The 24,468-nt window shown below is 44.8% G+C and overlaps 2 protein-coding genes and 2 long non-coding RNA genes across 5 annotated transcripts; 3 read left to right on the top strand and 1 right to left on the bottom strand.

Moving 5' to 3' along the window:
• Nucleotides 1–397: 397 nt before the first annotated feature.
• LOC109741841 (uncharacterized) lies at nt 398–2,935 on the top strand. The gene is made up of 3 exons (XM_020300918.4): nt 398–701; nt 786–1,734; nt 2,446–2,935. Exons 2-3 carry the CDS (start codon nt 799–801, stop codon nt 2,482–2,484), a joined length of 975 nt encoding a protein of 324 aa, XP_020156507.1. The 5' UTR covers nt 398–701; nt 786–798; the 3' UTR covers nt 2,485–2,935.
• A 259-nt stretch (nt 2,936–3,194) lies between these two features.
• Nucleotides 3,195–7,224, top strand: LOC109741840 (uncharacterized). Of its 2 annotated transcripts, none has more exons than XM_073511386.1 (2): nt 3,195–4,942; nt 7,147–7,224. In XM_073511386.1, the coding sequence occupies exon 1, from the start codon at nt 3,210–3,212 to the stop codon at nt 4,932–4,934; it is 1,725 nt and encodes a 574-aa protein (XP_073367487.1). In that variant the 5' UTR covers nt 3,195–3,209; the 3' UTR covers nt 4,935–4,942; nt 7,147–7,224. The 2 variants fall into 2 exon arrangements, with proteins under 2 accessions (XP_073367487.1, XP_020156505.1); XM_020300916.4 differs by lacking the exon at nt 7,147–7,224 and adding an exon at nt 5,202–5,557.
• Nucleotides 7,225–7,447: 223 nt separating this feature from the next.
• Nucleotides 7,448–8,318, top strand: LOC141042576 (uncharacterized). Its single transcript, XR_012205812.1, has 2 exons — nt 7,448–7,712; nt 8,061–8,318. It is a non-coding gene; the product is annotated as an uncharacterized lncRNA (long non-coding RNA).
• A 9,057-nt stretch (nt 8,319–17,375) lies between these two features.
• Nucleotides 17,376–23,771, bottom strand: LOC123497552 (uncharacterized). Its single transcript, XR_006671358.2, has 3 exons — nt 23,495–23,771; nt 17,726–17,873; nt 17,376–17,644 (listed from the first exon to the last, which is right to left on the bottom strand). It is a non-coding gene; the product is annotated as an uncharacterized lncRNA (long non-coding RNA).
• Nucleotides 23,772–24,468: the final 697 nt, after the last annotated feature.

The following is a 24,468-nucleotide window of genomic DNA, read 5'->3' as shown; positions in this document are numbered from 1 at the left end:
CGTGGCATTTTCGCCTGCCAACTCAGCCTGGCGGTGGGCCTGACCAATTACCGTCGGTGTTTTTTGTCACCGTTAATTTTTGGTGCGGTGATTTTTTGAGTAATTGGTGATTTTTCTGCTAATGACACCGCCATTGCTTTTTTTTTTAGCATCAGTACAGACACAAGCGCTCATATATACGCGCATACACTCATCCTATGAACGCACACACGTACACCCTGTCACCATAGGCGCCTCGTCGTCGACGGAAACGTCTCCTCCCACTGAAAGCGCATCGCCGGAAATCCTGAAATAAATCCAGGAATAATGCAAGCACCAGGATTTGAACCCTGATGGGTTGGGAATACCACTGCCACCTAACCATCTCAACCACAGGTTGATTCGCAATGACACCGCTATTGCTATTGTGGTTGTTTTCTGCATTTCATTTCACCATCACCGGTCCTCCTGTCGCCGGCGTGTTTCCTCCGCGGCAACTCCTCCGCCCCACTGGTCGGCCGGCGAGCACGCCACTGCTACGGTCTGTTCGCTCATATCCACCCCGCACCGGCGGCTCCCAGATCCCACTCCACCTTTGCCTCAACCTTGCAAGCTCTGCAGAGCGACTCGAATAGTTGAACTAAGCGGCGCCGGCAGAGTAACTGAGGCCGGCGTGGCAACTTCCCCGATCGGCCGTCCCGCCGGTGGAGCTGCTACTTTTGGTAAGGCCCCCATCCCCCCTCTACAGACACACAACTCTTGATTACACGAGAAACAGAACGCTTCTCTAACCAGCACGCCCGTAGGGTGCTTGCGCAAATGCCACTTCGGCACATGCTTCTCCAAGCGCGGCAGCGCTGGTCTCAGCCGCCTCCACGGCTCTCCGAGCTACTTCATGTCTTCCGCTCGCTCTCTATTCTACCATCCGGAGCCTCGGCCACGCCACCCTGCCGCTCTCCTACGCAAATTCAGCTGCCCCAGACCTTGCCTTGCTCCGATGCCAACCCACTTGGCGTGGGCTTCCACATTGACGTTGTTGATGACGACCTCTGGCCCGCTTCCTTCGGCTTCTCCTCGGATCCCACGCCGGGTGACCAGTGTCTTGATACCTTCCAAGAACATGGAGAAGAACACATGCACGATTCGGATGATGAGATAGATGACATGAGGCACCGCAAGCAGCTCTTCTACAAGCTGGACAGGGGGTCCAAGGAGTTTGAGGAGTATAACTTGCCCTTGCGCCGCAGATGGAAGAGAGATAAACCCAATGCCAAGGATCCATCCGATTGCGAGAAGGTGGAACCTGAGAAGCCAGCTCGTTTGAAGGTCCCAAAGCTGAAAGCAGAGCCTGCAGTGCATAAGGATGACATAGTTGAGGGGAAGAGGGACCGAGTGCCAACTTTTAACCAGATGACTGATCCTTACCACCACCCTTTCTGCCTGGACATACATGTCTCCAAGGGGTCGGTGCGTGCTTGCTTCGTCCACCGAGTGACCAGCAGGGTTGTGTCGGTCGCTCACTCCATATCAAAGGACATGAAGTTTGATCTGGGTTCAAGGAAGGGCATCAAGGCATGTGTGGCGGTTGGGGCGTTACTTGCGAAGCGTGCGATAGAGGATGATATTCACAATGCAATTTATACACCTAGAAAAGGGGACAAAATCGAAGGAAAAATTGAGGTTGTGTTGCGTGGAATAATTGAGAATGGAGTCGATGTGAAGGTGAAACTCAAACATAGGAGGAAGCTAACAAAGGTATGTCATGATTATTTATTATTCTATTTCCCTTGTTTGATGACGCCTTTGAATTTTCTAATATACAGTATATTTTAATCTTCTCAGCACATAACATGTGGAAGTAATTTGAAAATATTTGGTTGATACCACGTGTGAATTTATATAGAGCAGAACTAATCTATGGGTTCTTGGGAAACTACATAGAAACATCTCTGTAGTGTATGTTTTATTTTTGCAGTGAAGTTATATTATTCACGTAGACAAGAGTATTTTCTGAAAACCTGGTAGTATGGCGATCTTTACATATTTGTAGGGCTCATGTTGTTATTTTGGCAAGCTGTTAGAAGCAAAGATACTTTAGTTTTTCTTTGGAATGAACAAGTTCATCATGTTGTTTGCCATTTGAAAATGTTTCAGCACAGAGAAGCAAAATCTTCAGGACGTTGTGGTATTAAAACCATTCACTCATCTTATCTCATATAGCAGTATGTATGCAATATTGCAGTGCAGTGCAGTGGGACTCTGGTATTTTCACGAGCCTGTCTGTCTTAGTTAAAAACGTTTGGTTTAAACAATGATGCCTAACAGCTAAAAACAAATCAATTTCGTTCCATCTTTACAGGCTGGATCAATTAGAGCTGAAATCCCATGATGGCACATCCACCACTTTTAAACTCTACTGTTGTAACAAACAATGCTTGACCTCACTGTTTTGACCTTCACTTGCAGAATGCGCCGGTGGTGCAGCAAGGCGGTGAGTCTCGGTGACAGCTCAACGGTTGGCCAGCATATATAACCCCTTGATGGCATGAGCCCAATGCTGCAGGATCCATTTTATGTCATCTCGGAAGACAAACCATGAGATGTAGAACAGCTAAAGGGCATCTGGGCATCCTGTTTCAGATCTTAGCATTTGTGCCCCCAGGAACTCGCTGCTCTGCCTCGCTGTCTATACTCTGCAGTTTGTGACAAGCCTCCAGTTCCATGTGTCTTGTCTTTGGCCTGCTTCATGGCATCAGCAGCGTTCGAGATTGGAGTGCACATGACATGGCGTAGTTTGGTAGATGCCTGTGCTTTGTGGTAGGATTCTACCGGCTTTTCGCTTTGGTAGTGTTGTTCTTTTTACAATCTCGCTTGCTCAAGTTCAGAGATGTAACTGAGATCCCGGGCTGTATCTGACTTTTTTCTAGCTTGGAATGAACTTCTCCATTTGCACCAAGTTCCCGTAGCAAAATTACATTGAGTCTAACACGTTAAAGGTTTTCTACGTTCCCCCTATGAGTAATCGAATGATTTTCAATCTTGTAGGATCCAAAACGCGATGACATCGTAATCATATACTCCTACGTTCCTGCCATGCTTCTGGTTCTGAAGCGAAATGTTTGTGCCGAACTCCTCCTGTCTGTATTTTCCAGTCAGTCATCATCACCGCTGGGAACTGTGATACTGAGAAAACCCACCCCAAACCCTCTCCCCCTAACAAACACCACTCCATGCCGCTCCGCACGCTGCTCCGGCACCTCGCGGCTGGCCAGTTCGCGCGCCTGCAGGCGCTCACGGGCGCGGCCACGGCGCCGGCCGCGCACCGCGTCCTCCACCTCCTCCTCCGCACCGCGCCGGCCCCTCCCCTCCCCCACCTCGTCTCCCTCGCGCGCTGGTCCCGCTCCCACTTCCGCGCGCCTCTCCCGCTCCGGCTCCACGCGCTGCTGCTGGCCCGCCTCGCCTCCCACGGCCTCCACCCGCTGCTCCGCTCCGAGCTCCACGCCCTCGCCGCCGCCCGCCTCCACTCCCCGGCGTCAATCGTCCGCGCCCTCCCCGCGGCTTCCCCAGCCGCCGCGCCGCTCATCGCCGACATGCTCGTCCTCGCGCTCGCCAGGGCCTCCCAGCCCCTGGCGGCGTACGAGGCCTTCCTCCTCCTCGGCGACAACCACCCGCGCCACCGCCCCTCCGCCTTCTCGGTGAACAGCCTGCTCTCCGCCCTTTTCGCCGCCGACCGGGTCGACCTCGCCGAGCGGGCCTTCAAGGCGGCGCTCCGGCGGCGCGTGTCGCCGGACCTTTTCACCTTCAACATCGTCGTCTCCGGGCTCTGCAAGGCTGGGCAGCTTCGCAAGGCCGGCGATGTCGCCAAGGACATCAGGGCGTGGGGGCTGACCCCCTCTGTGGCCACCTACAATGCTCTCATCGACGGCTACTGCAAGAAGGGTCGTGTCGGGAGGATGTACCACGTCGACGCGCTTTTGAAGGAGATGGTCGAGGCTGGAATCTCGCCCAATGTTGTTACATTCAATGTGCTGGTTACTGGGTATTGCCAGGACTCGAACACTGCTGCTGCGGTGAAAGTCTTTGAGGAGATGAAACAGCAGGGGATTGCGCCCAGCATGGGGACATACAATGCACTTGTTTGGGGTCTCTGCTGTGAGGGGAAGGTAGAGGAAGGGGTGAAGCTGGTGGATGAGATGCAGGATCTGGGGCTGGCGCCTAATGTGGCCACCCTGAATAGTGTGCTGAATGGGTTTTGCAAAAAGGGCTTAATGGCAGATGCTGAGAATTGGGTTGATGGTATGGCACAGAGGAATGTTGAACCGAATGTGGTTACTTACAATACCTTGATGGATGGATATCGCCGGCTCGGTAAAATGATGGATACGGCGGCTGTGAAGGAGGCCATGGCAGGGAAGGGGATTAGTCCAAATGTCAGAACATACAATTGCCTGATAGCTGGGTTTGACCAGAGCGGGGATTGGGGCAGTGTTTCTGGTCTTCTCGATGAGATGAAGGACAAAGGTGTTAGAGCTGATATTGTCACTTACAATACACTTATTGGTGCCCTGTGCTGCAAAGGGGAAGTACGTAAAGCTGTAAAGCTCTTGGATGAAATGTTGATGGTTGGCTTGGAACCAGAGCATCGGACTTACAACAACATAATAAATGGGTACTGTGAGAAGGGGAACATTAAGTCTGCCTATGAAATTAGGGCCAGGATGGAGAAAGGTAGGAAACGGGCAAATGTGGTCACATACAATGTCTTCATCAAGCACCTTTCCAGAATGGGGAAGATGGAGGAGGCTAATGAGCTCCTGAATGAGATGTTGGAGAAAGGTCTCGTTCCAAATAAGGTTACCTATGAAACAATCAAGGAGGGGATGATGGAGAAAGGTTACGTTCCTGATGTAAGAGGACTCGCTTGCTCAGAAGCCTCTCAAAATCTGACATCCTGAAACGCTTGGTATGCTCTAGTAATGTACCAGCATAGCGTGTCTATACCTACTTATACCTAGCAAACAAAGCAAGTAAATGCCTAGTTGGATTGTTGTTGAAATGAGAAATTGGCGATCCCTAAGTATGCTAGCCTGCTAGGTCATAGTTTCCCACTGCCTTTAGGTTGGATGTGATCATTTGGTCCTTATGTGGTAGAATCTAGGAGTTACTCTGTTCTTTGGTATAGTTCAGCCATTAACATTGTTCTCGATCCAACTACCTTGCAGCCAGTTCACAGTTTTAAGTTTGAATGGTTGGTCTTTTCTTGGACCCAGTCTTTCTGGCGTGCACAAGTGTTCACATTGAAGGAAGTCACAAGAGGTGGCTATGGAGGTTTTTTCCCAACATGGGTGGCAACATAACCTTCGGATCGATCCACCACCTCCATCGACATAGGCATAGTGTTGGTCTATAGGGCTCTACTGCTGCTGATTTGTCGGTTTTTTTTCATCATTTTTTGTCAGACCTTCATATTGGGCCGTGTGCATCCTAGTTATGCAGAGGCCGGGTGTTACTCATAATGCTTTGTATCCGCTTGATGCTACATTTGAGATAATAAAATCGCCCTTTATCGAAAAAACAAGAGGCGGTGCGCCGAAGATCGGGCTGCCGGCGTACCGCACTGGACACAGCACATGGTGGGCGTCCTTGCTTTATTAACGCAGTGCATCCGACATGTAGCCGGCGTGATGGCCCCCAAATGACCCATCAAATGACGCGCACATCACTTCAACCGCGACCCCAGCCCCCAGGTCAGGTGGGACTAGCCGCTGAGTTTAAGCATATAAATAAGCGGAGGAGAAGGAACTTACAAGGATTCCCCTAGTAACGGTGAGCGAACCCGGAGCAGCCCAACTCGAGAATCAGGCGTCTGTGCCGTCCGAATTGTAGTCTGGAGAGGCGTCCTCGGCGACGGACCGGGCCCGAGTCCCCTGGAAAGGGGTGCCTGGGAGGGTGAACTGAAGCGAACTAGGCAAACTTGAGTATCATGCTTACTAGTGGTAATATCATACTAGCATTCATTTTGGCTTTCAGAGTACTTAGCACGACAGTATGGCACTCTCCTATGCTTCCTATATAGCATCACACAGAAAGTGAATACCGGAGGCGAACACCTGTGCAACTCTATCTGACAGATCCATGAATCTGAAAGTGCTCACCTGGCACTGTGCCTCCTGGACACTACACTGATCTGTTACTGTCTTACTTTTGAAGGATTCCTTTAGAAAATGGAAAAAATTGCTATTGTATTTACCTTAAGGTTAGGAGCCATTTTATTTGGTTCATAAGGGCCACAAAATATCTGATGAAATTTCCTCACTAGTCCTTGAGCAGAAAATTGTTCGTGTTTCTCAAGAATAGAAGTTATATTCATGGTCCCCAGTAGCCACACGAGTCCTCACTAGTCCTTGAGCAGAAAATTGTTCGTGTTTCTCAAGAATAGAAGTTATATTCATGGTCCCCAGTAGCCACACGAATGAAATGCAGCCAGGAATTTACTCCCTGATGTTGGAAAAAAAAAGGTTTGGGGCTTCCATGTCCACTCTGAGTCCTGTCCTATGAGGTGCAGCAAAATGTTTATCACCCACGTAAATGAATCTGAAAACAACATGTGCATATCGAGGCCTATGCACACCTTTTCTCCAATAATATTTGTTTTGTCTTGCTGATGGTTCTAACCAGCAAGTGGGGTATTGCATATTGTGTGCTGTTGCTCGGCAAATGTTTCTGAGCCCAACCCTGATGGTAGATTTAGGGTTCCAAATCATTTCGAGGTTGTATAAATCTTACATGAGAAACGGGAATAAGTGATAATTCCTTTCCAAAGCACCACCACTGGCTTATCAGCATATTGTAAAGTTGCCTGACTTACCAGGAACTATTCGTTGTAGCCTTATGCTTTTACTGGTATAGGTACCAACTATAAAGCCTTCAGCTTATGTGTCTGTACAATTATTCTCAAGTGACAAATCATGTGATAGACCTCCTCTGCTCTTATGATCTGAATGTGCAAAGCTCAGTACTTACAGTAAAGTTTGACCCTTCTCTGCTGTTTGTTTACTTGCCGTTTTGCAATCTGGGGTGGGCAAGGATTCTGATCGGCATAATGGATTTCGGTGAGTGCTGGACAACAAGAGAGAAAGTATAACTAAACAGATTATATGGTTTCAGTCAGGGCTGCACGTAGGGTTGAAATACAGGCGTATAGTTTCCACATGATCTGGAGCCAAATTGGGGCAAATTGAAATTCCGAAAGAAAATTTACTATCTGGTCGGAGTTAAATCCAGATTCGATCAGCTATCTGCTGGATATGGATATTTCCTGGATTTGAAATCCAGATATCTAGCCATAAGGTACGATATATTTCATCCTTGTCTTTTATGTTCAAATGATATTAGCATATGAGGAGTGCTTCCATGCTCTTCCAAAATTGGATTGGAATGGCAAATTAGTCATTTGTTATTGCAGTAGGTTCTGATGCCCAAGTCCCATGATCTTTTGCTTTGTTCACCGACCGACCTCTCCTCCAGCGGCGCCTCGCCATGATCCACCTCCAGCAGCCTAGCGCGAAGTGGCTCTAGTGTGCCACTGCAGCTCCCCTCCGTGTTGCTTCAACCAGGCGGACTATGCACCGCCCAGCCAGTGGATGCCTGCATGGCTGTATTGATGACCTTTTTTCGCGCATGGCACTCGTGGAGCAGATTTGTAGATTGAGTGGCTCGTCTCATCAATGCTGGTAAGTATATTGCTGCAACAATCGTGTAGTTCTTGTCAGTAATGCTTCTCACCATTTCCTCCTGCTCAAGCATTTGAATTGGATGGCTCAAGTTTGATAACGCAACCCAATTGCTTCTTTGTGCCAGCCTTTGATTACTAGTTAGAAGCACTGCAGGAAAATGTGTATTTAAGAAAGTACGATGATTGTTCAAGCAACAAGGAATTACATGGGAATATGCAAGTATATGATGAATTGAATAGAGATATTTACAATCATAGTAGCGCCCGTTAAGAAAAACTACAAGTTGTACTCGTGCATTGGTTGAATTATTCTTACTGTTCCCTAATTCTTGTCATTCTACTGCAGCCATACTGCACATCTGCTCTACTCAGGACTGTTGATGGTCTCAGATTAGATGGTTTGACTGTTTCAGGTATGTTTTTGATCACCTCAACTTGTGGCTCCAACCATCAACATAGTGGGATCACTAATGAATTCCCCGTGATTCACATTGCTTCATCGGTTAATTAGTTTGCGCCATATGCAATTGATTTAATGCTTTACAATCTGTGTTATACAAGTTGACAAATCTATTAATAAAAATCTTGTATGTTCATCTGTAAACATATGCAAGATTTTCCATGATTGATTCAGATGACGTTGGAGTTCTTAGGAGCTGCAAGAATACATATATCTTGCTTTGTTAATGACAATTTTATTATGTATTATATCAGTGGTTATTTTGGAAGAACTTCTGGACCTTTTGGCAGCTGAACTGAAACCATCTGCCATTGATATTAATACCTACCAGATGTATTTATTTTTGAAACGGAGGCAAAAGATTTGTCTCATATATTGATTAAGAGGAGGAAAGAGTTTGTGTTACAAGAGACCCACAAGCACGAACACGATTATTCTCCCAAGATAAAAGCCCCTAAATATTTTGCACCTGCAGTTACCAAAGCTTCATTTTGTCGATGATCATGTCGAGCAAGATTTTGGGGGGAGCGTTTCTCTCATTCCAAACTGTCTACTATACAAGTATAATGAGGGAGGCTATCGCTTTTCTATGGGTAGTTCCCACCTTGGAGCGATCCATCCACCAATCGTTGACGGAGCTCTCCAAATGCCACAAAGATGGGTCAATGCTATCAAGATGAAGCTTGTCGATCATCAAGCGCCAAAGCCGGATAGTGAACCGGCACTTGAAAAAGAAATGGTAACCCAATTCTTGCACCATCTTGCAAAGCGGGCAAAGACCGCAATTCTGTCATCCCTGCTTAGCCAGCCTATCAGCAGTCCAAATGCGGTCTTGCATAGCCAACCAAGCAAAGAACTTGACCTTTGTCGGTGCCCAAACTTTCCAAAGCACATGCTCCATTGATGAGCGAATCTTTCTGAAGAATTGCACCTTGTAAGCAGACGCCGCTGAATATTGTCCATTAGCCATGTGTTTCCACACAATATCATCATCAACGTGTGTAAAAAGTTGCACCTCATGGAGAAGCATCCAAAGCAAGAAGAATTCACAGATGTGTTGGGCGGTGACGATGGTAGGAGGTTTGATTTTGAAGATCCACGCGTTGCCCATAAGTGCTTCCCACACTTTCCATTTTCTTTTCTTGTGGATGCCTCATGTATAAGTGGAGCGATATCCATAGGCTTTCAGCCAAGGAGCCAAAGGGAGCTCCGGAACGGTGTCCTCGCTTCATTGCCAACGATGATGGTCATGGAAGCATAGAAAAAGTTGAGGTCATCCTTGTCCCACGGATTTCCCATCCCAACCCACAACTTGGATAGCTGATTCCACTCATATGACTGACTATGGAGCCTAAGTGCGTGCAAATTTGTCAGTGTTGAGCACTCCTAGACCTCCATATTCAAGAGGTCGGCAAGCCACCTCCCAATTGACCTTGCATTCAGTGCCGGTGGTTTTGTCCGAAGCAGACCAAATAAAAGCTCGCTCGAGCTTGTTGACGTCATGGAGTATACTTGGCGGTACCACAGTGATGAAGTAGATTGCTTGGGAAGTGATCACGGACTTGACGAGAGCCGTGTGGCCAATGGAGGTTATGTTTGGACCCCCTCACCCCCCCCCCCCCCCCCCCAAGTGACGAGCTTGCCCCCAACCCTGTCCACAAGATATTGAAGGTTCACTCTTTTGAGCTGTCAAGTGGAAGCTCCAAATATCGCATGGGGGAAGGAAGCTCTAGTTGTCGGTAAGATGAAATCAAGGTTGATATGGTTGCATTGAATGGGCACCACTGAGCTCTTATGAAAGTTAGTGCATAGTCCTGTAATCAGGCCCGTCGATGAGGGCGTGCGACGTGAGCGATCGCACAGGGCCCCCAAAATCCGGGGGGGGGGGGGGGGGGGGGGATCGGAGAGAAAACCAGGAGAACCGTCCGGTTCGTCGAAATCACTAGTTGAGAAGTACTCCTTCCGCGCCGCTTGTCGCAGTCAGAGAGTTTTCCCTTTTTTCGTAGATTCGTTTATTCAAAATGATTTATCTCTTAAACCGTGCGTCCATATCTCGAACCGTTTTCACCGTTGGATCGCGTCGAGATCTTCAAAACTAGATCCCATGTTGATAGGTTTTGATGAACTTTTTTTTCACGAAATAAACCAGACTAGAAGCACGTTTTTTCCTTTCCAAAAGCCGTTTTCGAGAGGCACGTCCGTGCCACTCGCGGAAGCAAAATCGTGCCTCTCGTAAAGAAAGGGAAAGCACGTTTTTCTTTTTCTTTTTGAGAGGCACGATCGTGTCTCTCGCGGAAGCAAGACCGTACCTCTCACGGACCGAAAAAATGCGTTTTTTTCCGTTTCCGCCCATGCCTCTCGCGGAAGCAAAACCATGCCTCTCGTGGAAGAAATAAAAACACGTTTTCCCCCATTTTCGAAAGGCACGGCCATGCCTCTCGCGGAAGCAAAACCGTGCCTCTCGTAGAAGAAAAAAAACATGTTTTTTCCATTTTCGAGAGGCACGGCCATGCCTCTCATGGAAGCAAAACCATGCCTCTCGTGAAAAAAAGAGAAAAATGTTTTTTTTTCGTTTTCGAGAGACACCGTGCCTCGCGAAGAGGGAAAAAAGAAAACGTGTTTTTCCACGTAAAAAAATGTGCAATTTTCTTTTTCCAAAAGCTAAGAAAGACCGGTGAAAAACCGAAAAGCCAAAAAAATCCAGAAAAAACCCATCTATAAAGCCAAAAACGCGTGTAGAAAAATAAAAAAATTTGGAGGAAGCGTCCAGAGCGCGACATGTGGAGAGTGCGCCAAGTAGCCCATCCTCAAGTGATTCCTGGGAAGACTGGGAGCGAGCGCTCTTTTAGTTGCTCTCCCGGTTCGTCTGACTGCTGGATGACTTTGCAGCTTTTTTTTAGGGGTAAAACTAAGTTTATTCATTAAAGTTCACATGAAGTGAGATACATCGTTGGTCATGAGGCACGCCGAACCAAACATGGCATCCCGGACCTCTAGAGAAGGAAAACTTGGCTAAGCTATGTGCTTCATAATTAACAGTACGACTCTAAAAAAAATTATAATGAAAGGTAGATGCTCTAAGGTTTATCTCCGCAATGATCGCTCCATACGTTCCATGTGACTTCCTGTTAATATCTGATACGACTTGCCGGCAGTCCGAGGCGACGACAAAGTTCTGGATGCCCATGTCTTCTGTAAGGGATAGAGGCTCCCGGCAGGATGACTTTGCAGCTGCGTGGTTCATCACGATCGAAGAAGAGAAAACTGTGGCCTGCTCGCGCAGGACGGATGTGTTACGGTGAACGGGATCCAGGCCCCTGTTAGCCCAGTACAGGTGGCCCACTCCCTTTGGGCTTGTTTGTACAGTAGAAATTTGGATTGAAAAAACAACGCAGGCCTACTTGCTACACCACGCGTGCGCATCTCCACGATTTCACGAGCGAGAGAACAGCGAGCCGCCGCCCTGCCTGCTTCGGCGACGAGATCGATCGCGGTCGCCTCCATGTTGAGTCCGTTGTGCATCTGGCCGTCGCCGCCGGCTTCGCTACTGCAGAACCGCGTCCAATCATCCCCAAATATATTCCAGGCAGTCCACTGATCCCAGGTAAGCCGTAAGTCATAAGGTTGTAGTCAAAATAGGTGAGCGAGGAACACTACATTAGGGTTATTTTCTACTACAATCTCTCTCTCTCTCTGGCTCTTTTCATAGTTTCCTGCCAAATCAAATGCAATCCCTACTAATATAGTACTACTTTGTTAGGCTTGTTGTTGTTTCTAATCAAAATTAATAGGATTGATGTGACACACTACCCGTAATTCAACCCTTAATTCTAGTACAAATTCTTCACACTAGTGTGTTAGGCTGCTATACCTATTTCATTTCAAGAGAGACCGAATATACTGACCACAATAATAGATGATAATGATATCTTGAAGAAGATTTGTCATGAAGATATAAGTGAAATCCTCATTTACCGATAAAGGCTTCCACCCTGCTTTACAAATAAAGCAACACAGCCAAATAGATACATGATGATGAGAAGATACTCTTACAAAGCAGATCAAAAGAAAAATACATGAAAACAGGAGTGTCCACATCCTACCACAAAGCAACCTAGAATAATTAGACGGATGACTTTGCAAGAAGACGAGGGCAGCTAATTGCTTTAGTATTATTACCTTTACTCTATAGCATTAGTATTATCTTTACTGTTATAGCATTAGTATTTAACACATTTATGAAAGAATAATTAGCTATATCAGGTTTTAGTTATACAGTCTTTGTCTAATTTTTGGGCCCCGTTTTAAATTTCGCACCGGGGCCCCGATTTCCTGGAGACAGCCCTACCCGTAACCTCCCCAAATCCTCTCAGAATGCCCGCGAGGTTATCAATGTCACCCTTGATAGGGGCCATAAAGATTGCCGCATCATCCGCGTCTAGCGATGTTCTCACCATGATGCATCTCCCTCGGATCTTGCCTTCTTAGTTGCCAGTTCGAGCATTTGTTGCAGGGGGTCAATCGCAATAACAAAAAGCAGGGGGGAGAGGGGGTCCCCTTGACCATTCTTGATGGGAGGGCCGGCCACACCATTGAGAAGGATCCGTGAGGATTGTGCGCTGAGAAGAGTGGTAACGCAATCGCGAAATTTGCTTGGAAATCCATGCTTTTGGAGAAGATTTAAGATGTACTCCCATTTGACAGAGTCAAAAGCCTTGCGGATATTGAGCTTGAAGGCGAGCGAGGGGGTCTTCCTCTTATGTAACCGGCGAGCAAAGGTTCCACACGCACGTGAAGTTGTCATGTATACTCCTTTTTTTGGATGGATGGAACATTTGTATTCCAAAGACACGGCGAGATCGCCGGCCGTCAGACAGGTTACATCATCAGGGTAGGTCGTCAACCACAAAGTATGGTATCCATGACACCCCCTTTCACTCTTAGCTTCTAACCAGTGAGCAACATGATTACACGCCCGAGGACAATACTCAGCAAGATACTGAATAAACGACAGAGTAAAACGATACATAATATCAAGGAACTGATGCTCTAGACTAGAAAGGTCATATGCTCCAGAAGTAATCGCATTGACGAGATTTCTGTTTCAAACATATCCCTACCAATGCCCAATTGTTCTGCAATACTGATCACGTTCTGCAACGCTGCGGCCTCCGCTTGAAGAGGTTGGCGTGCTATATGGAGATGTCCGGTTGCAGCAACGGCGATTGTCGACCTCATGGTCTCGTGCCACCACGCCAGTGGCGGAGCTACTTGGGGGCCAACCTGGGCCATGGCCCCCCAGCTCATAGGAAAACATGAACATATGCCTTAATATTTGGTCTAATTTTCGACTAAAATCAGCCTAAAGCAATCATATTTGCCCCCCCCTTCAGCCCATGCCCCCCCATAATTTCATCTCAAGCTCCGCCACTGCACCACGCCCCATCCACCCTCACCTGAAGCTTCCGAGAACGCACTGTCACTGTTAAACTTAATACGATCTTCCGGGGTGCCATCCAAAGATGTGTTTGCACAGCTATCTCTTTCGGCTTGGGGGAAAATACTGCTTTCCATTCTATTACATGCCTCTGAATAAGGAAACATAGCTCTTCAGTTGATGAAATCACTGAGAATTGGAGACACGTGCGCTCATATGCAAGTCTAACCGGAGAGAGAGCACCTTTGTAATAATTTTTGCAATCTCGTGAATGAGGCTAATCGGCCTATAGTCTGAGACCCCTTCCGCACCCTCCTTCTTGGGCAAAAGCACGACATTTGCAAAGTTAAGCCAATGAAGATTTGTCGCATGCAAGGAATCAAAGTGTTGGATGACCTTCATGATATCAACCTTTATGGCCCTCGACACTTCTTAAAGAATGCACCCGTGAAATCGTCCGGCCTGGGAGCCTGGGCACTAGGCATATCATCAATGGCATCTTTCACCTCCTTCTCGGAAATGTATCTATCAAGCCCATCCAAGTCCGGAACCTCCAAATTTATCTCATCCCAATTGAAGTCTTTGGAACTATAACACCCTTTCCCCATGACATCGATGAAATGGTGAAGGATAATTTTCTCTTTGGTTTCATGCTCGGTCACCCATCCTTGGCCATGCTTGAGCCTATGAATGTGGTTCTTCCTCCTTGCATTGATGCAGCGGTGAATTTTTTTAGTGTTTGCATCCCCTTCTCCCAAGTTGGTAATCCTTGCACATTGCATTTTCCTTGATCTCTCAAGCACTGCCAAACTTATGACCCCTTTCTTTAGTCTAGCACAAAGGTCGTGCTCGTTAACAGATAATTGTCGCATCTCCTTGGCGGTATCAAGCCTAAAGATCACCAAAAGGGCGGCGTGGAGGTCAACCTTAGCTTCGGAGAAGAGCCCTCTACTCCACCCAGTGAGATGAATGACCGTTTTCTTGAGCTTGTGGAATAGAACTTGGTAAGGCTCGGTGTGGTCCAAGTGTTCATTCCAAGCCTTGTGAACCACCTTGTGGAACCCCGACATGGAGGTCCAAAAATTCTCGAACTTGAAGCTCCTAGGTCTTTCAGGTCCTTTGACATCGGCAAGCAAGATGGGACAATGAACGGAAAGCGAGTAAGATAGGGAATGCAACACATGTGTGTTGAGCTTTGTGTCCCACTCGGCATTGCAAAAGCAAAAGAAAGAATCGAGCTTGCACAATGTTGGATTTGTCCTCTCATTGCTCCAGGGCGCATGCAAAGGGGTACGGTCCACCTCACTGCCTGGGAGATTTGGGCTGAGCTGAACAATCGAGTCTTACAGGAGGAAGTTAGCACAAGTAAGCGACGTTGTTGCTTCAATCCGGCGTGCGATGAAGCACTGGCGGCTCGCCGGAGCAACCCCTGTTCGGGGAAGGGAACATGAGATATAGCACGCTAATCGTTCTCCGCCTCTGTCCGGCCACTGTTTCTTCTCATTTTCCTTTTTTTCTGTCTTTCCTTGATCATCTTGTGAATGATCGCAATAGGGTTTACAGCGCGTTTGACAATATTTGGGAAGGGGAATGGGAGTTTAGAGTAGGGAGTTGTATTGAGATTAGACATGAGATGAGACGTTTTATTCCCAATCCTCTATTTGGCACATAATAGGAATTATGTCTGAGATTTGAGGAGAAACGGTATTCCCTTGTTTGGTTCATCGGAATTGGTGAGGGACTAGACATGGGAAGTTACATAAGTTATGATGAAGGGTTAAGATTGACTCACTAAAACAATTCCCTTCCAATTCCCACCCCTCCCCTATTAATAAAACGGTGAGAGTTGAAGTCTAAAATCCCATGCTTATTCCCTTATTAATTCTCAATCCCCCAACCAAACAGTAGATTTGAAGTCTTATACCCCTTCAATTCCCATTCCCTAGATCTAATTACCCCCAACCAAACACGCCGAGGGTTTGTCTTTCTTGGATCGTCTTTCTTTAGTAGTAACCGCACGTTGCATTAAACATGGAGATTACAAGGTCTACAGACGTGGAAACCGTACAAGATGATGAATGATCACCCTGTACAGTTTGTTCTGCCCCTGCTTATAATACTACCTCTGTAACATAATATAAGATTTTTTGACACTATGAGAGTGTCAAAAAGGGTCTTTATTTTGATATAGAGGGAGTACATGAAAATGCAACGATTGCTGGGTCTTAAAAAACAGTCATTTAAGCACACAATGTAACGTTTCGAGGCCCATTTTCCTGTGAAGTGTATCAGTCAAAATTAATGAAGTTTGTCTAAAAAAAGTCAAAATTAATGAAGTTTGTTTAAAAAAAAGTCAAAATTAATGAAGTAAAGCAATTTCCCCGGTTTCATTGCATGAAACATAGTTTAACGCTACTCCCTCCATCACAGTTTATAAGGCACACTTCCGTTTACATGCATTTTCAGAATATGTGAGATTTAAGGCGCGTTGGCATTTACTGCTTAGAGTAGTTAATTAGACTAGTACTAGGCAGGCTTTACTACTCCACCACTGCATGCATACGGACGGCTCGTTTAATGGCCCGGTTGTTTACTGTGCTTTGATTTCTCAGCTAATTAGGCGTTGTGGTTTAACTTACGCAGCTATTTTTTAGTCGAGAGGAAAGAAAACTGGAGCCAATCGTGGATCACCTTGGTCCCAGAGATTTCTGATGTGCGTCTTATAAACTGTGACGGAGGGAGTAGTAGTTTTCTAAGACATGTTCAATGCAGGGGCGCCTATTTGAGCGCTTGCGCTAAAAGAAAAATAAATAAAGATGAAGCATCGGCATAAGCGTCTCGATTTTCAGCGCAGGAGCACCTGCCCTTTTTCTCTTCTTCCGGACGAGCATGCGAAGCGCCCGTTTCTCCAATGCATCCACTGAAGCTTCGACGCCAAAAAGGATAACCCGACCGAACACCGAACCGGCTAGCTACCTCACTCTCAGCTGTCTCCTCTCGAACTCTCCGCACCCTTCCTCATCCCACGTCAGATCCAGCGAGCCACGGCGAATGGTGGCGCGCGGACGGAGGAGGCAACAACCTGCGTCCTCATCATGGGAACGAGAGGCCGGTCTGCACGTTAGATCCAGCGAGACACGGCGAATGGCGACGGGCGGTCCGCATCATGGGGACGAGAGGCCAGTCCGGCGGCGAGGCTAATGGGCGGGAAGAGAGCGGTACGCTGGCGGAGGCGGCACAAACCCTCATGAATGAGGCCAGAGGAGCTGGCGGCAAGGTTGACGAATAGGAAGATGGCGGCGCGCGAGTGGAGGAGGCAGCAGACGTGCCTTCCAGCAGGCGGACGAGGCCGGAGGAACTCGCGGCGAGGTTGGAGGACAGGGAGAAGGAGAGGCAGCGACGCGCAAGCACAGGGCGTATAAGATGGAGAAGCTCCCCGATATCGTTATCAAGTGCAACGTCCAGGTAATCTTCTTGCCCGTCGCTCTAATAATCCCTGGTGAATTAGCTGTGATATGTTTGTGCCTTTTCTTGTCGAATTGATACAACAATAGTTCTATGAAGGAAATTTATGGTATTGCCGAAGAACAAGAGATGGTGGTCTAAAGTTTTGACATGTTTCAAATGACTGATCTTTAATTTTAGATAGTAACAAAAGGAAATTAGGGACTATAGTTCAGAATTAGGATGTCACTTTCTTATCTAGTATTGCAGTGATAATTTCACAATTGCACACTAGATGCAAATATACATAAACAAGAAAATTAATCAAAATTATCCCACTTATAGTTTATGGCATCATTAGGAAAAATAGAACCTCTGTTTTATTAGAACAAAACTGAACTTTGACGCACTAATGCTATAGTACTAATTTGACTTGACAGTACGTCTTCTTCCACTGGGGACAATTTCATACAGACATCCACAAGTTAAGAAATTTGAATGGTCGATTCATTTCTAACTTATACATTTGAAGAGATTTGAAATCAAGTCCTGGTTAGATTGTCCAGTAGCGGTGAATGCATCGTTGACCCTGCGCCACATGCCATCAAATAGTAGAATTTCAGAGTTCATCACATGCCATCAAATAGCAGAATTTCAGAGTTCATCTTACCCCAATGACGTTTGATTTGGATAGGTTGTGTTCCGCGATTATCGGCAATAATTGCGTTAAATTCTCCAGCGACTTGAAACCAGTAATCCCGGGCACCATTTTCGTTGACAACAACAAAATCAGTGGGAACATTTAACCAAGCATTTACCTGCCCAATTCATAAAATGGTGTTAGGCCAACCTTTTTGTGATATAGTAACTATTGATAATTGAATAAATGACTTACCGGCATAGACTATTCTCTTTGCTCATTGTAAGTGTATGACTCCGATGTTGGCATTGCCTATATCCATTAGTTGGAACTAAATTGGGCTACTGCATGTGGGGTGAAATGTGCAACAGAGTAGAGTATTTATAGGTTCAAGTAAATGTTGAATTATTAATTACTACTAATGCATGAATAATTGAGTGGTCATTGTTGCTTTGACTGGTAGAGAACCTGTATTATTGAATAAAAAAATCTCAAATTACATGATACATAGGTATTCTAGTACCAATGTATGTAACAAAGTAAACCATTTTTTCTACACAATAAAGTAAATGGAAAAGGTAATTAAAGTGACACATTAAAAAATCAAAATAATATGCTAAAATGATTTATGATTGTTTTAGTTTCCTCCAAATAGTTGGTCACTAAAATTTTTTAGTGTCCATTGATGTTCACTCTTTTGATATTCATCCATATGAGAGGTACCGACCATTATGAGTTCCTTATAGGTACTAGACATTTTGATCTTCTCTCTTGTCTTGCCAATCTCAAGCTTCTCTTTGGAGAGTCGAAGCTGTACCTCTGCCATTTTTTCTTGCGACGATACTCGTAATGCTTGTGTGTCATGGTATAATTGAACATCATCGTGTGTAAGTGTTATGAAAGAGTCGTCATCTTCGACCTTTTCTTTCTCTTTTCCTTTCACCAGTTTGGTTCGATCGGGCGAGTTTCTTTTCCCATCTGAGTTTGTATGTAAGCATTACCTTTGCCTTTTTCCTCCTCGGAGTGTCTACTCAACTTTTGGTGTACTCCAACCTTCTCCCACCAGTACAATAGTTTAAAGTTTTGTCCTATCCCCTTGTACATGGCTAGGGCTTTCTGGACAAGCTGCAAGTCACATTGCCCTCTCGCATGGGCATCTTTTAGCCTGCAATAAACTCAATGAAAACACCAACTTTCTTATTAGTTTTACCCCAATGGTCCTTGCAGTTTTTGTTGTTTCTCTCCGGTGGACGAACTGTTTTTGTTGTAGTCATCCGTTACATTCCTCCAGTACACCTCTCCCTTTTTTTATTTCCATCAATGGAGTCTATGGAGTTATTCAACCAAGAAATTATCTGGAATAAAAAAAACTGAAATTCTTAAATATGGAAATAATGGAGTTATTCTACCAAGCGTTAATGTGGGTGAAAATTGATTATATTTCTACAAGTTCGTTAAAAATATGTGTGTGTACAAGTTACTAGAACGAGAAAAAAATATATGTCTACTATTTACTTGAAGGAAAAAATGTTCTAAATATTGAATCGATGGAATTACTTAATCAAGTGCGAATGAGCGATAGCATTCATTGTCTTTCTACTTGTTCCTAAAATAAAAAAGTCTGGAATAGATATTTTTTTAATGAAGCGCTTATATTAATAAGATTTTATTACCAATGGCTTTGTGATAAATAAAACTTATTTTCACATGTTTAAAAACTATAACAATAAAAATACTTGATGACTAGTCACCAGTCTGATGTTGTCCTCCTCGGTCGAAGCTAGACACCAGCCTCGGCTATCTTCATCATCGTCGTCGTTTTGGCCATCGGTAGCATTGTGTTGCATACTTAGAGCATAACCATAGTCACAATATCCACTAGAATCAAATTGTTTGGACATATGTGGTTGCGAAGACAAATTTATTGGATAATTAGGAGGTGGACACATCTCTGGATTTTCATACTGGGAGTTAGCGGAAGCGAACCTGTCGTTCTGGAAGGGATTCGTTGGAAAACCGTGATCTGTATGAACAAAAACTTGTGTGAGATATGAGTAGAATTGTGTTGTGTATGAGCAGATAATTTTGGGATGTGCATACCACTCGAACCTGCAAGTTGGAATATATATAGTGAGATAGCTTGACTGCATGCATGATTTAGTTAGTCCGATTTAGCCATGTATGATTGAACAAATGGTTGAAGTAACTTGACATACTTTTTTTCCTAACTTCATACTCACCGTGCTTTCAGGTTTGAAGATTGTGATTTTTGTCCCTAGTGACCCAGCTTGGCATTCACATGCATTTTATTTTTAAACATTTACTTTTTATCAATTCAGTTTTATCTAAGTATTCAGGTGTCATGGAGAATTAAAATAAATAAACAAGCTCTATATTTATTATAGAATATTGTTGTGTGTGAAGAGAAAAGAAACCGATCTTTATGTCTAGCTGCCAAAGAAATCAACCGAGTTACTTGAGTAGAGCTGGTATAGTTGAGCAGTTTACGAGACTTACTGATTTGTAGAGCTCCAGGTAACGCTCGCTGCCAGATTGGAGCGGAGAAAAAGGCTGGCGCAAAGAAAAGAGGCGGAGCGCCCCGCGACAGGCTCGACATCGATGCCAACCCAAATCCTGGGATCAGGCCCGATCCCAGGATTTGGGTTGGCATGGACGCGGAGCTTGTGGCGGGGTGCTTCGGCTCTTTTTTTTGCGACAACCTCTCTCTGCTCCAATCTGGGCTCAGATGATCGCTGAACTAGACAAGCTTTACTCAACAACTCAGCCGATTTCCTTTCGCAGGTAGACATAATGATTTGTTTCTTTTCTCTTCACGCACAACAATATTCTATAAAAACCTGAATTGATAAAAAATGAATGTTTAAAAATGAAATGCATGTGAATGCCAAGCTGGGTCAATAGGGACGAAAATCGCAATCTTCAAACCTTAAAGCATGGTGAGTACGAAGTTAAAAACAAGGTATGTCAAGTTACTTCAACCATTCCTTCGGTCATACACAGCTAAATCGGACTAACTAAAGCATGGAGCGAAACTATATTGCTATATATATATATTCCTACTTGCATGTTCCAGTTGTATGCATGTCCCAAAATTATCTGCTCATACACAACACAATCCTTGCATATCTCACACAATTTTTTGTTCATACACATCACGGTTTTCCAATGAATCCCTTTCAGAACGACTGGTTCGCTTTTGCTAGCTTCTAGTATGAAAATCCAGAGATGTATCCACCTCCTAATTATCCAATAAATTTGTCTTCCCAACCACATATGTCCCAACAATTTGATTCTAGTGGACATTGCGACTATGGTTATGCTCTGAGTATTCAACACAATGGTACCAGTGACCAAGACGACAACAATGAAGAAGATAGCCGAGGTCGGCGTCTAGCTTCGACCAAGGAGGACAAGGAGGACAACATTAAACTGGTGAGTAGCCATCAAGTATTTTTATTGCTATAGTTTTTTAAACATGTGGGAATAAACTTTTATTTATCATAAAGCCATTGGTAATAAAATCTTATTAATGTTAATGCTTCACTAGAAAAAAATCCATCTATTCCACATTTTTTATTTTAGGAACAAATAGAAATACAATGAATGCTATCGCTCATTGGCAGTTGATTAAGTAATTACATCATTTTAATATTTAGAACATTTTATTTTTTTCCTTCAAGTAACTAGTAGACACATATTTTTTTCCTTCCAGTAATTTGTACACACATATATTTTTTAACAAACTTGTATAAATATAATAAATTTTCATGCACATTAACGCTTCGTAGAATAACTCCATTATTTCCATATTTAAGAAGTTCAATATTTTTATTCAAGAAACATTTAGGAATATAATTTTTTTATTGCACATAAGTACTTGGTTTAATAAGTCCATAGACTCTATTGTTGGAAATAACAAAAAGGGAGAGGTGTACTAGAAGAATGTAACAGATGACTACAACAAAAACAGTTCGTCCACCGGAGGAGAAACAACAAAAACTTCAAGGACCATTGGGGTAAAACTAATAGGAAAGTTGTTGCTTTTCATTGAGTTTATTGCAGGCTAAAAGATGCCCACCCGAGTGGTCAATGTGACTTGCAGCTTGTCCAGAAAACACTAGCCAGATACAAGGAGATAGGATAAAAATTTACACTATTGTACCGGTGGGAGAAGGTTAGAGTCCACCAGAAGTAGACTAGACACTGCAAGGAGGGAAAAGGCAAAGGTAATGCTAACATACAAACTCAGATGGAAAAAGAAACTCTCCCAGGTGGAACCAAATGGGCGAAAGGAAAAATAAAGGAAAAGTCGAAGATGACAACTCTTTTGTAACACTTACACACAAAAAATGTTCAATTATACCATCACATGAAAGCATTACGAGCATCCACGCAAGAAAAAATGACAGAGGTGCAGCTTCGACTCTCCAAAGAGAAGCTTGAGATTGACAAGACAAGAGAGATGATCAAAATGTCTAGTAACAACAAGGAACTCATAATGGTCGATGCCTCTCATATGGATGAATATGAAAAGAGTGAACACCAATGGGCACTAAATATTTTTAGTGGACAACTATTTGAAGGAAACTAAAACAATCATGAAACATTTTAGAATGTTATTTTCATTTTTAATATATCACTTCAATTACCTTTCCCATTTACTTTATTATGTAGAAAAAATTCTTTACTTTGTTACATACATCGATACTAGAATGCCAATGTATCATGTAATTTGAGATTTTTCTATTTTATAATACAAGTTCTCTGCCAGTCAAAGCAAGAGTGACCACTAAATTATGCATGCATTAGTAATAATTAATAATTCAACATTTACTTGAACCTACAAATACTCTACTTGTTGCACATACTTCACCCCCATGATAGTAGTCCAATTTAGTTCCAGCAAATGGTTATCGTCAATGCCAATATTGAAGACATACACTTACAACGGAGCGAAGAGGATATCTATGCGTCATAACTCATTTGTTTAATAATCAATAGTTACTATATCATGAAAAGGTTGGCCTAACAATATTTTATAAATTGAGCAGGTAAATGCTTGGTTAAATGTTCCCACTGGTTTTTGTTGGCAATGAAAGCGGTGTCGAGGATTACTGGTTTCAAGTCATTGAAGAATTTAACGCAAATATTGCTGATAATCGCAGAAGACAACACATCCAAATCAAATGTCATTGGGGTAAGATGAACTCTGAAATTCTGCTATTCAATGGCATGTGGCGCAGGGTCAATGATGCATTCACAGCTACTGGAGAATCTAACCATGACTTGATTTCCAAATCTCTTCAAATGTATAAGTTAGAAATGAATTAACCATTCAAATTTCTTAACTTGAGGATGTCTGAATGAAATTGATATTGTCCGTAGTGGAATATGACAGTACTGTCAAGTCAAATTAGTACTGCAGCACTAGTGCATCGAAGTTCATTTTTGTTATAACAAAAAGGAGGTTCTGTTTTTCCTAATGATGCCATAAACTGTAAGTGGGATATTTTTATTTATTATCTTGTTTATGTATATTTGCATCCAATGTTGTGAAATTATCACTGCAATACTAGATAAGAAATTGCTATCCTAATTCCGAGGTGTAGTCTCAAATTTCTTTTTGTTACTATCTACGGTTAAAAATCAGTCATTTCGAAACATGCCAAACTTTAAATCACCATCGCTTGTTCTGCTGCGAGACCATAAATTTCTTCACCTCAGAAGGAGCCAAACTAATTCACTAGGGATTGTTAGAGTGAGGGGCGGGCATATTACCTAGACGTCGTACTTGATAACGATACTGACGAGTTTGTCCATCTTGTACGCCTCGAGCTTGCGCCTCACTGCCTCCTTTTCCCTGTCCTCCCGGCTCGTCGCGAGTTCCTCCGGCCTCGTCCGCCTGCGAGAAGGCGCACCTGCGCGCTGCTCTCTTCCCATCCTCAGCCTCGCTGCCCAATCGATCTCGTCCCCACGATGACGATGCAGGTTGTTGCTTCCCCATCCGCATGCCGCCATTCACCATGGCTCACCAGATCCAACGAGGGATGGTGGGATGGGGAAGGGTGTGGAGATTTCGAGAGGAGACATCTAGAGTGAGGTAGCTAGCCGGTTCAGTGTTTGGTCAGGCGTTATCTGTTTTGGCGTCGATGCTTCTATGGATGCATTGGAGAAATGGGCGGTTGGCATGCTCGTCTGGAAGAAGATAAAAGGTAAGCGTTGGGACTAGCGCTTCTACGTTGAAAACCTAGATGCTTATGTCGATGCTTCATCTTTATTTATTTTTTCTTTTAGCACAAGCGCCCAAATGAGCGCCCCCTCGGTACTTTGCGGCTATGCGTCGGCCCTCGGTCGTGCTACGAACGCTTGGTGCTGGCCAATGGGTTGGTTGTGGCTATTGCGCAGGGCACCGAATCTGACCAGACGTGGCCGGTTTTGGCTCCTGTGGTGGTGATGGGGTGGCCTGGTCGGCGGTTCTGCACGGTGCAGGTGGCGGCGGTGAGGCTGTTCTGGTCGGTGGCTCCAGGCTCTGGTGGCGGCTGGTGGTTCAGGCGGGCAGTGGCTCTCGTGTGCCATTTGAGGGAAGGGCTTCCTTCAGTTGCTCCAGGCAAAAGCCTTGCTCCGGCCTTTGCCGGAGCCAACGATGGCGAAGCCTGTGGGCGTCACACACCTTCTTGGAGGCATCGTTGCTCGAGGGCCTAGGACCTCTTCTCTCGCACTCCGAAGGAAATCCATGTTCTAGGTTCCTGGAG

The sequence above is a fragment of the Aegilops tauschii genome, chromosome 1 (assembly GCF_002575655.3).
Source record: "Aegilops tauschii subsp. strangulata cultivar AL8/78 chromosome 1, Aet v6.0, whole genome shotgun sequence".
NCBI lineage: Eukaryota > Viridiplantae > Streptophyta > Magnoliopsida > Poales > Poaceae > Aegilops > Aegilops tauschii.
The sequence above is the reverse complement of the archived record's forward strand: the minus strand, read 5'-3'. Positions and strand labels throughout refer to the sequence as shown.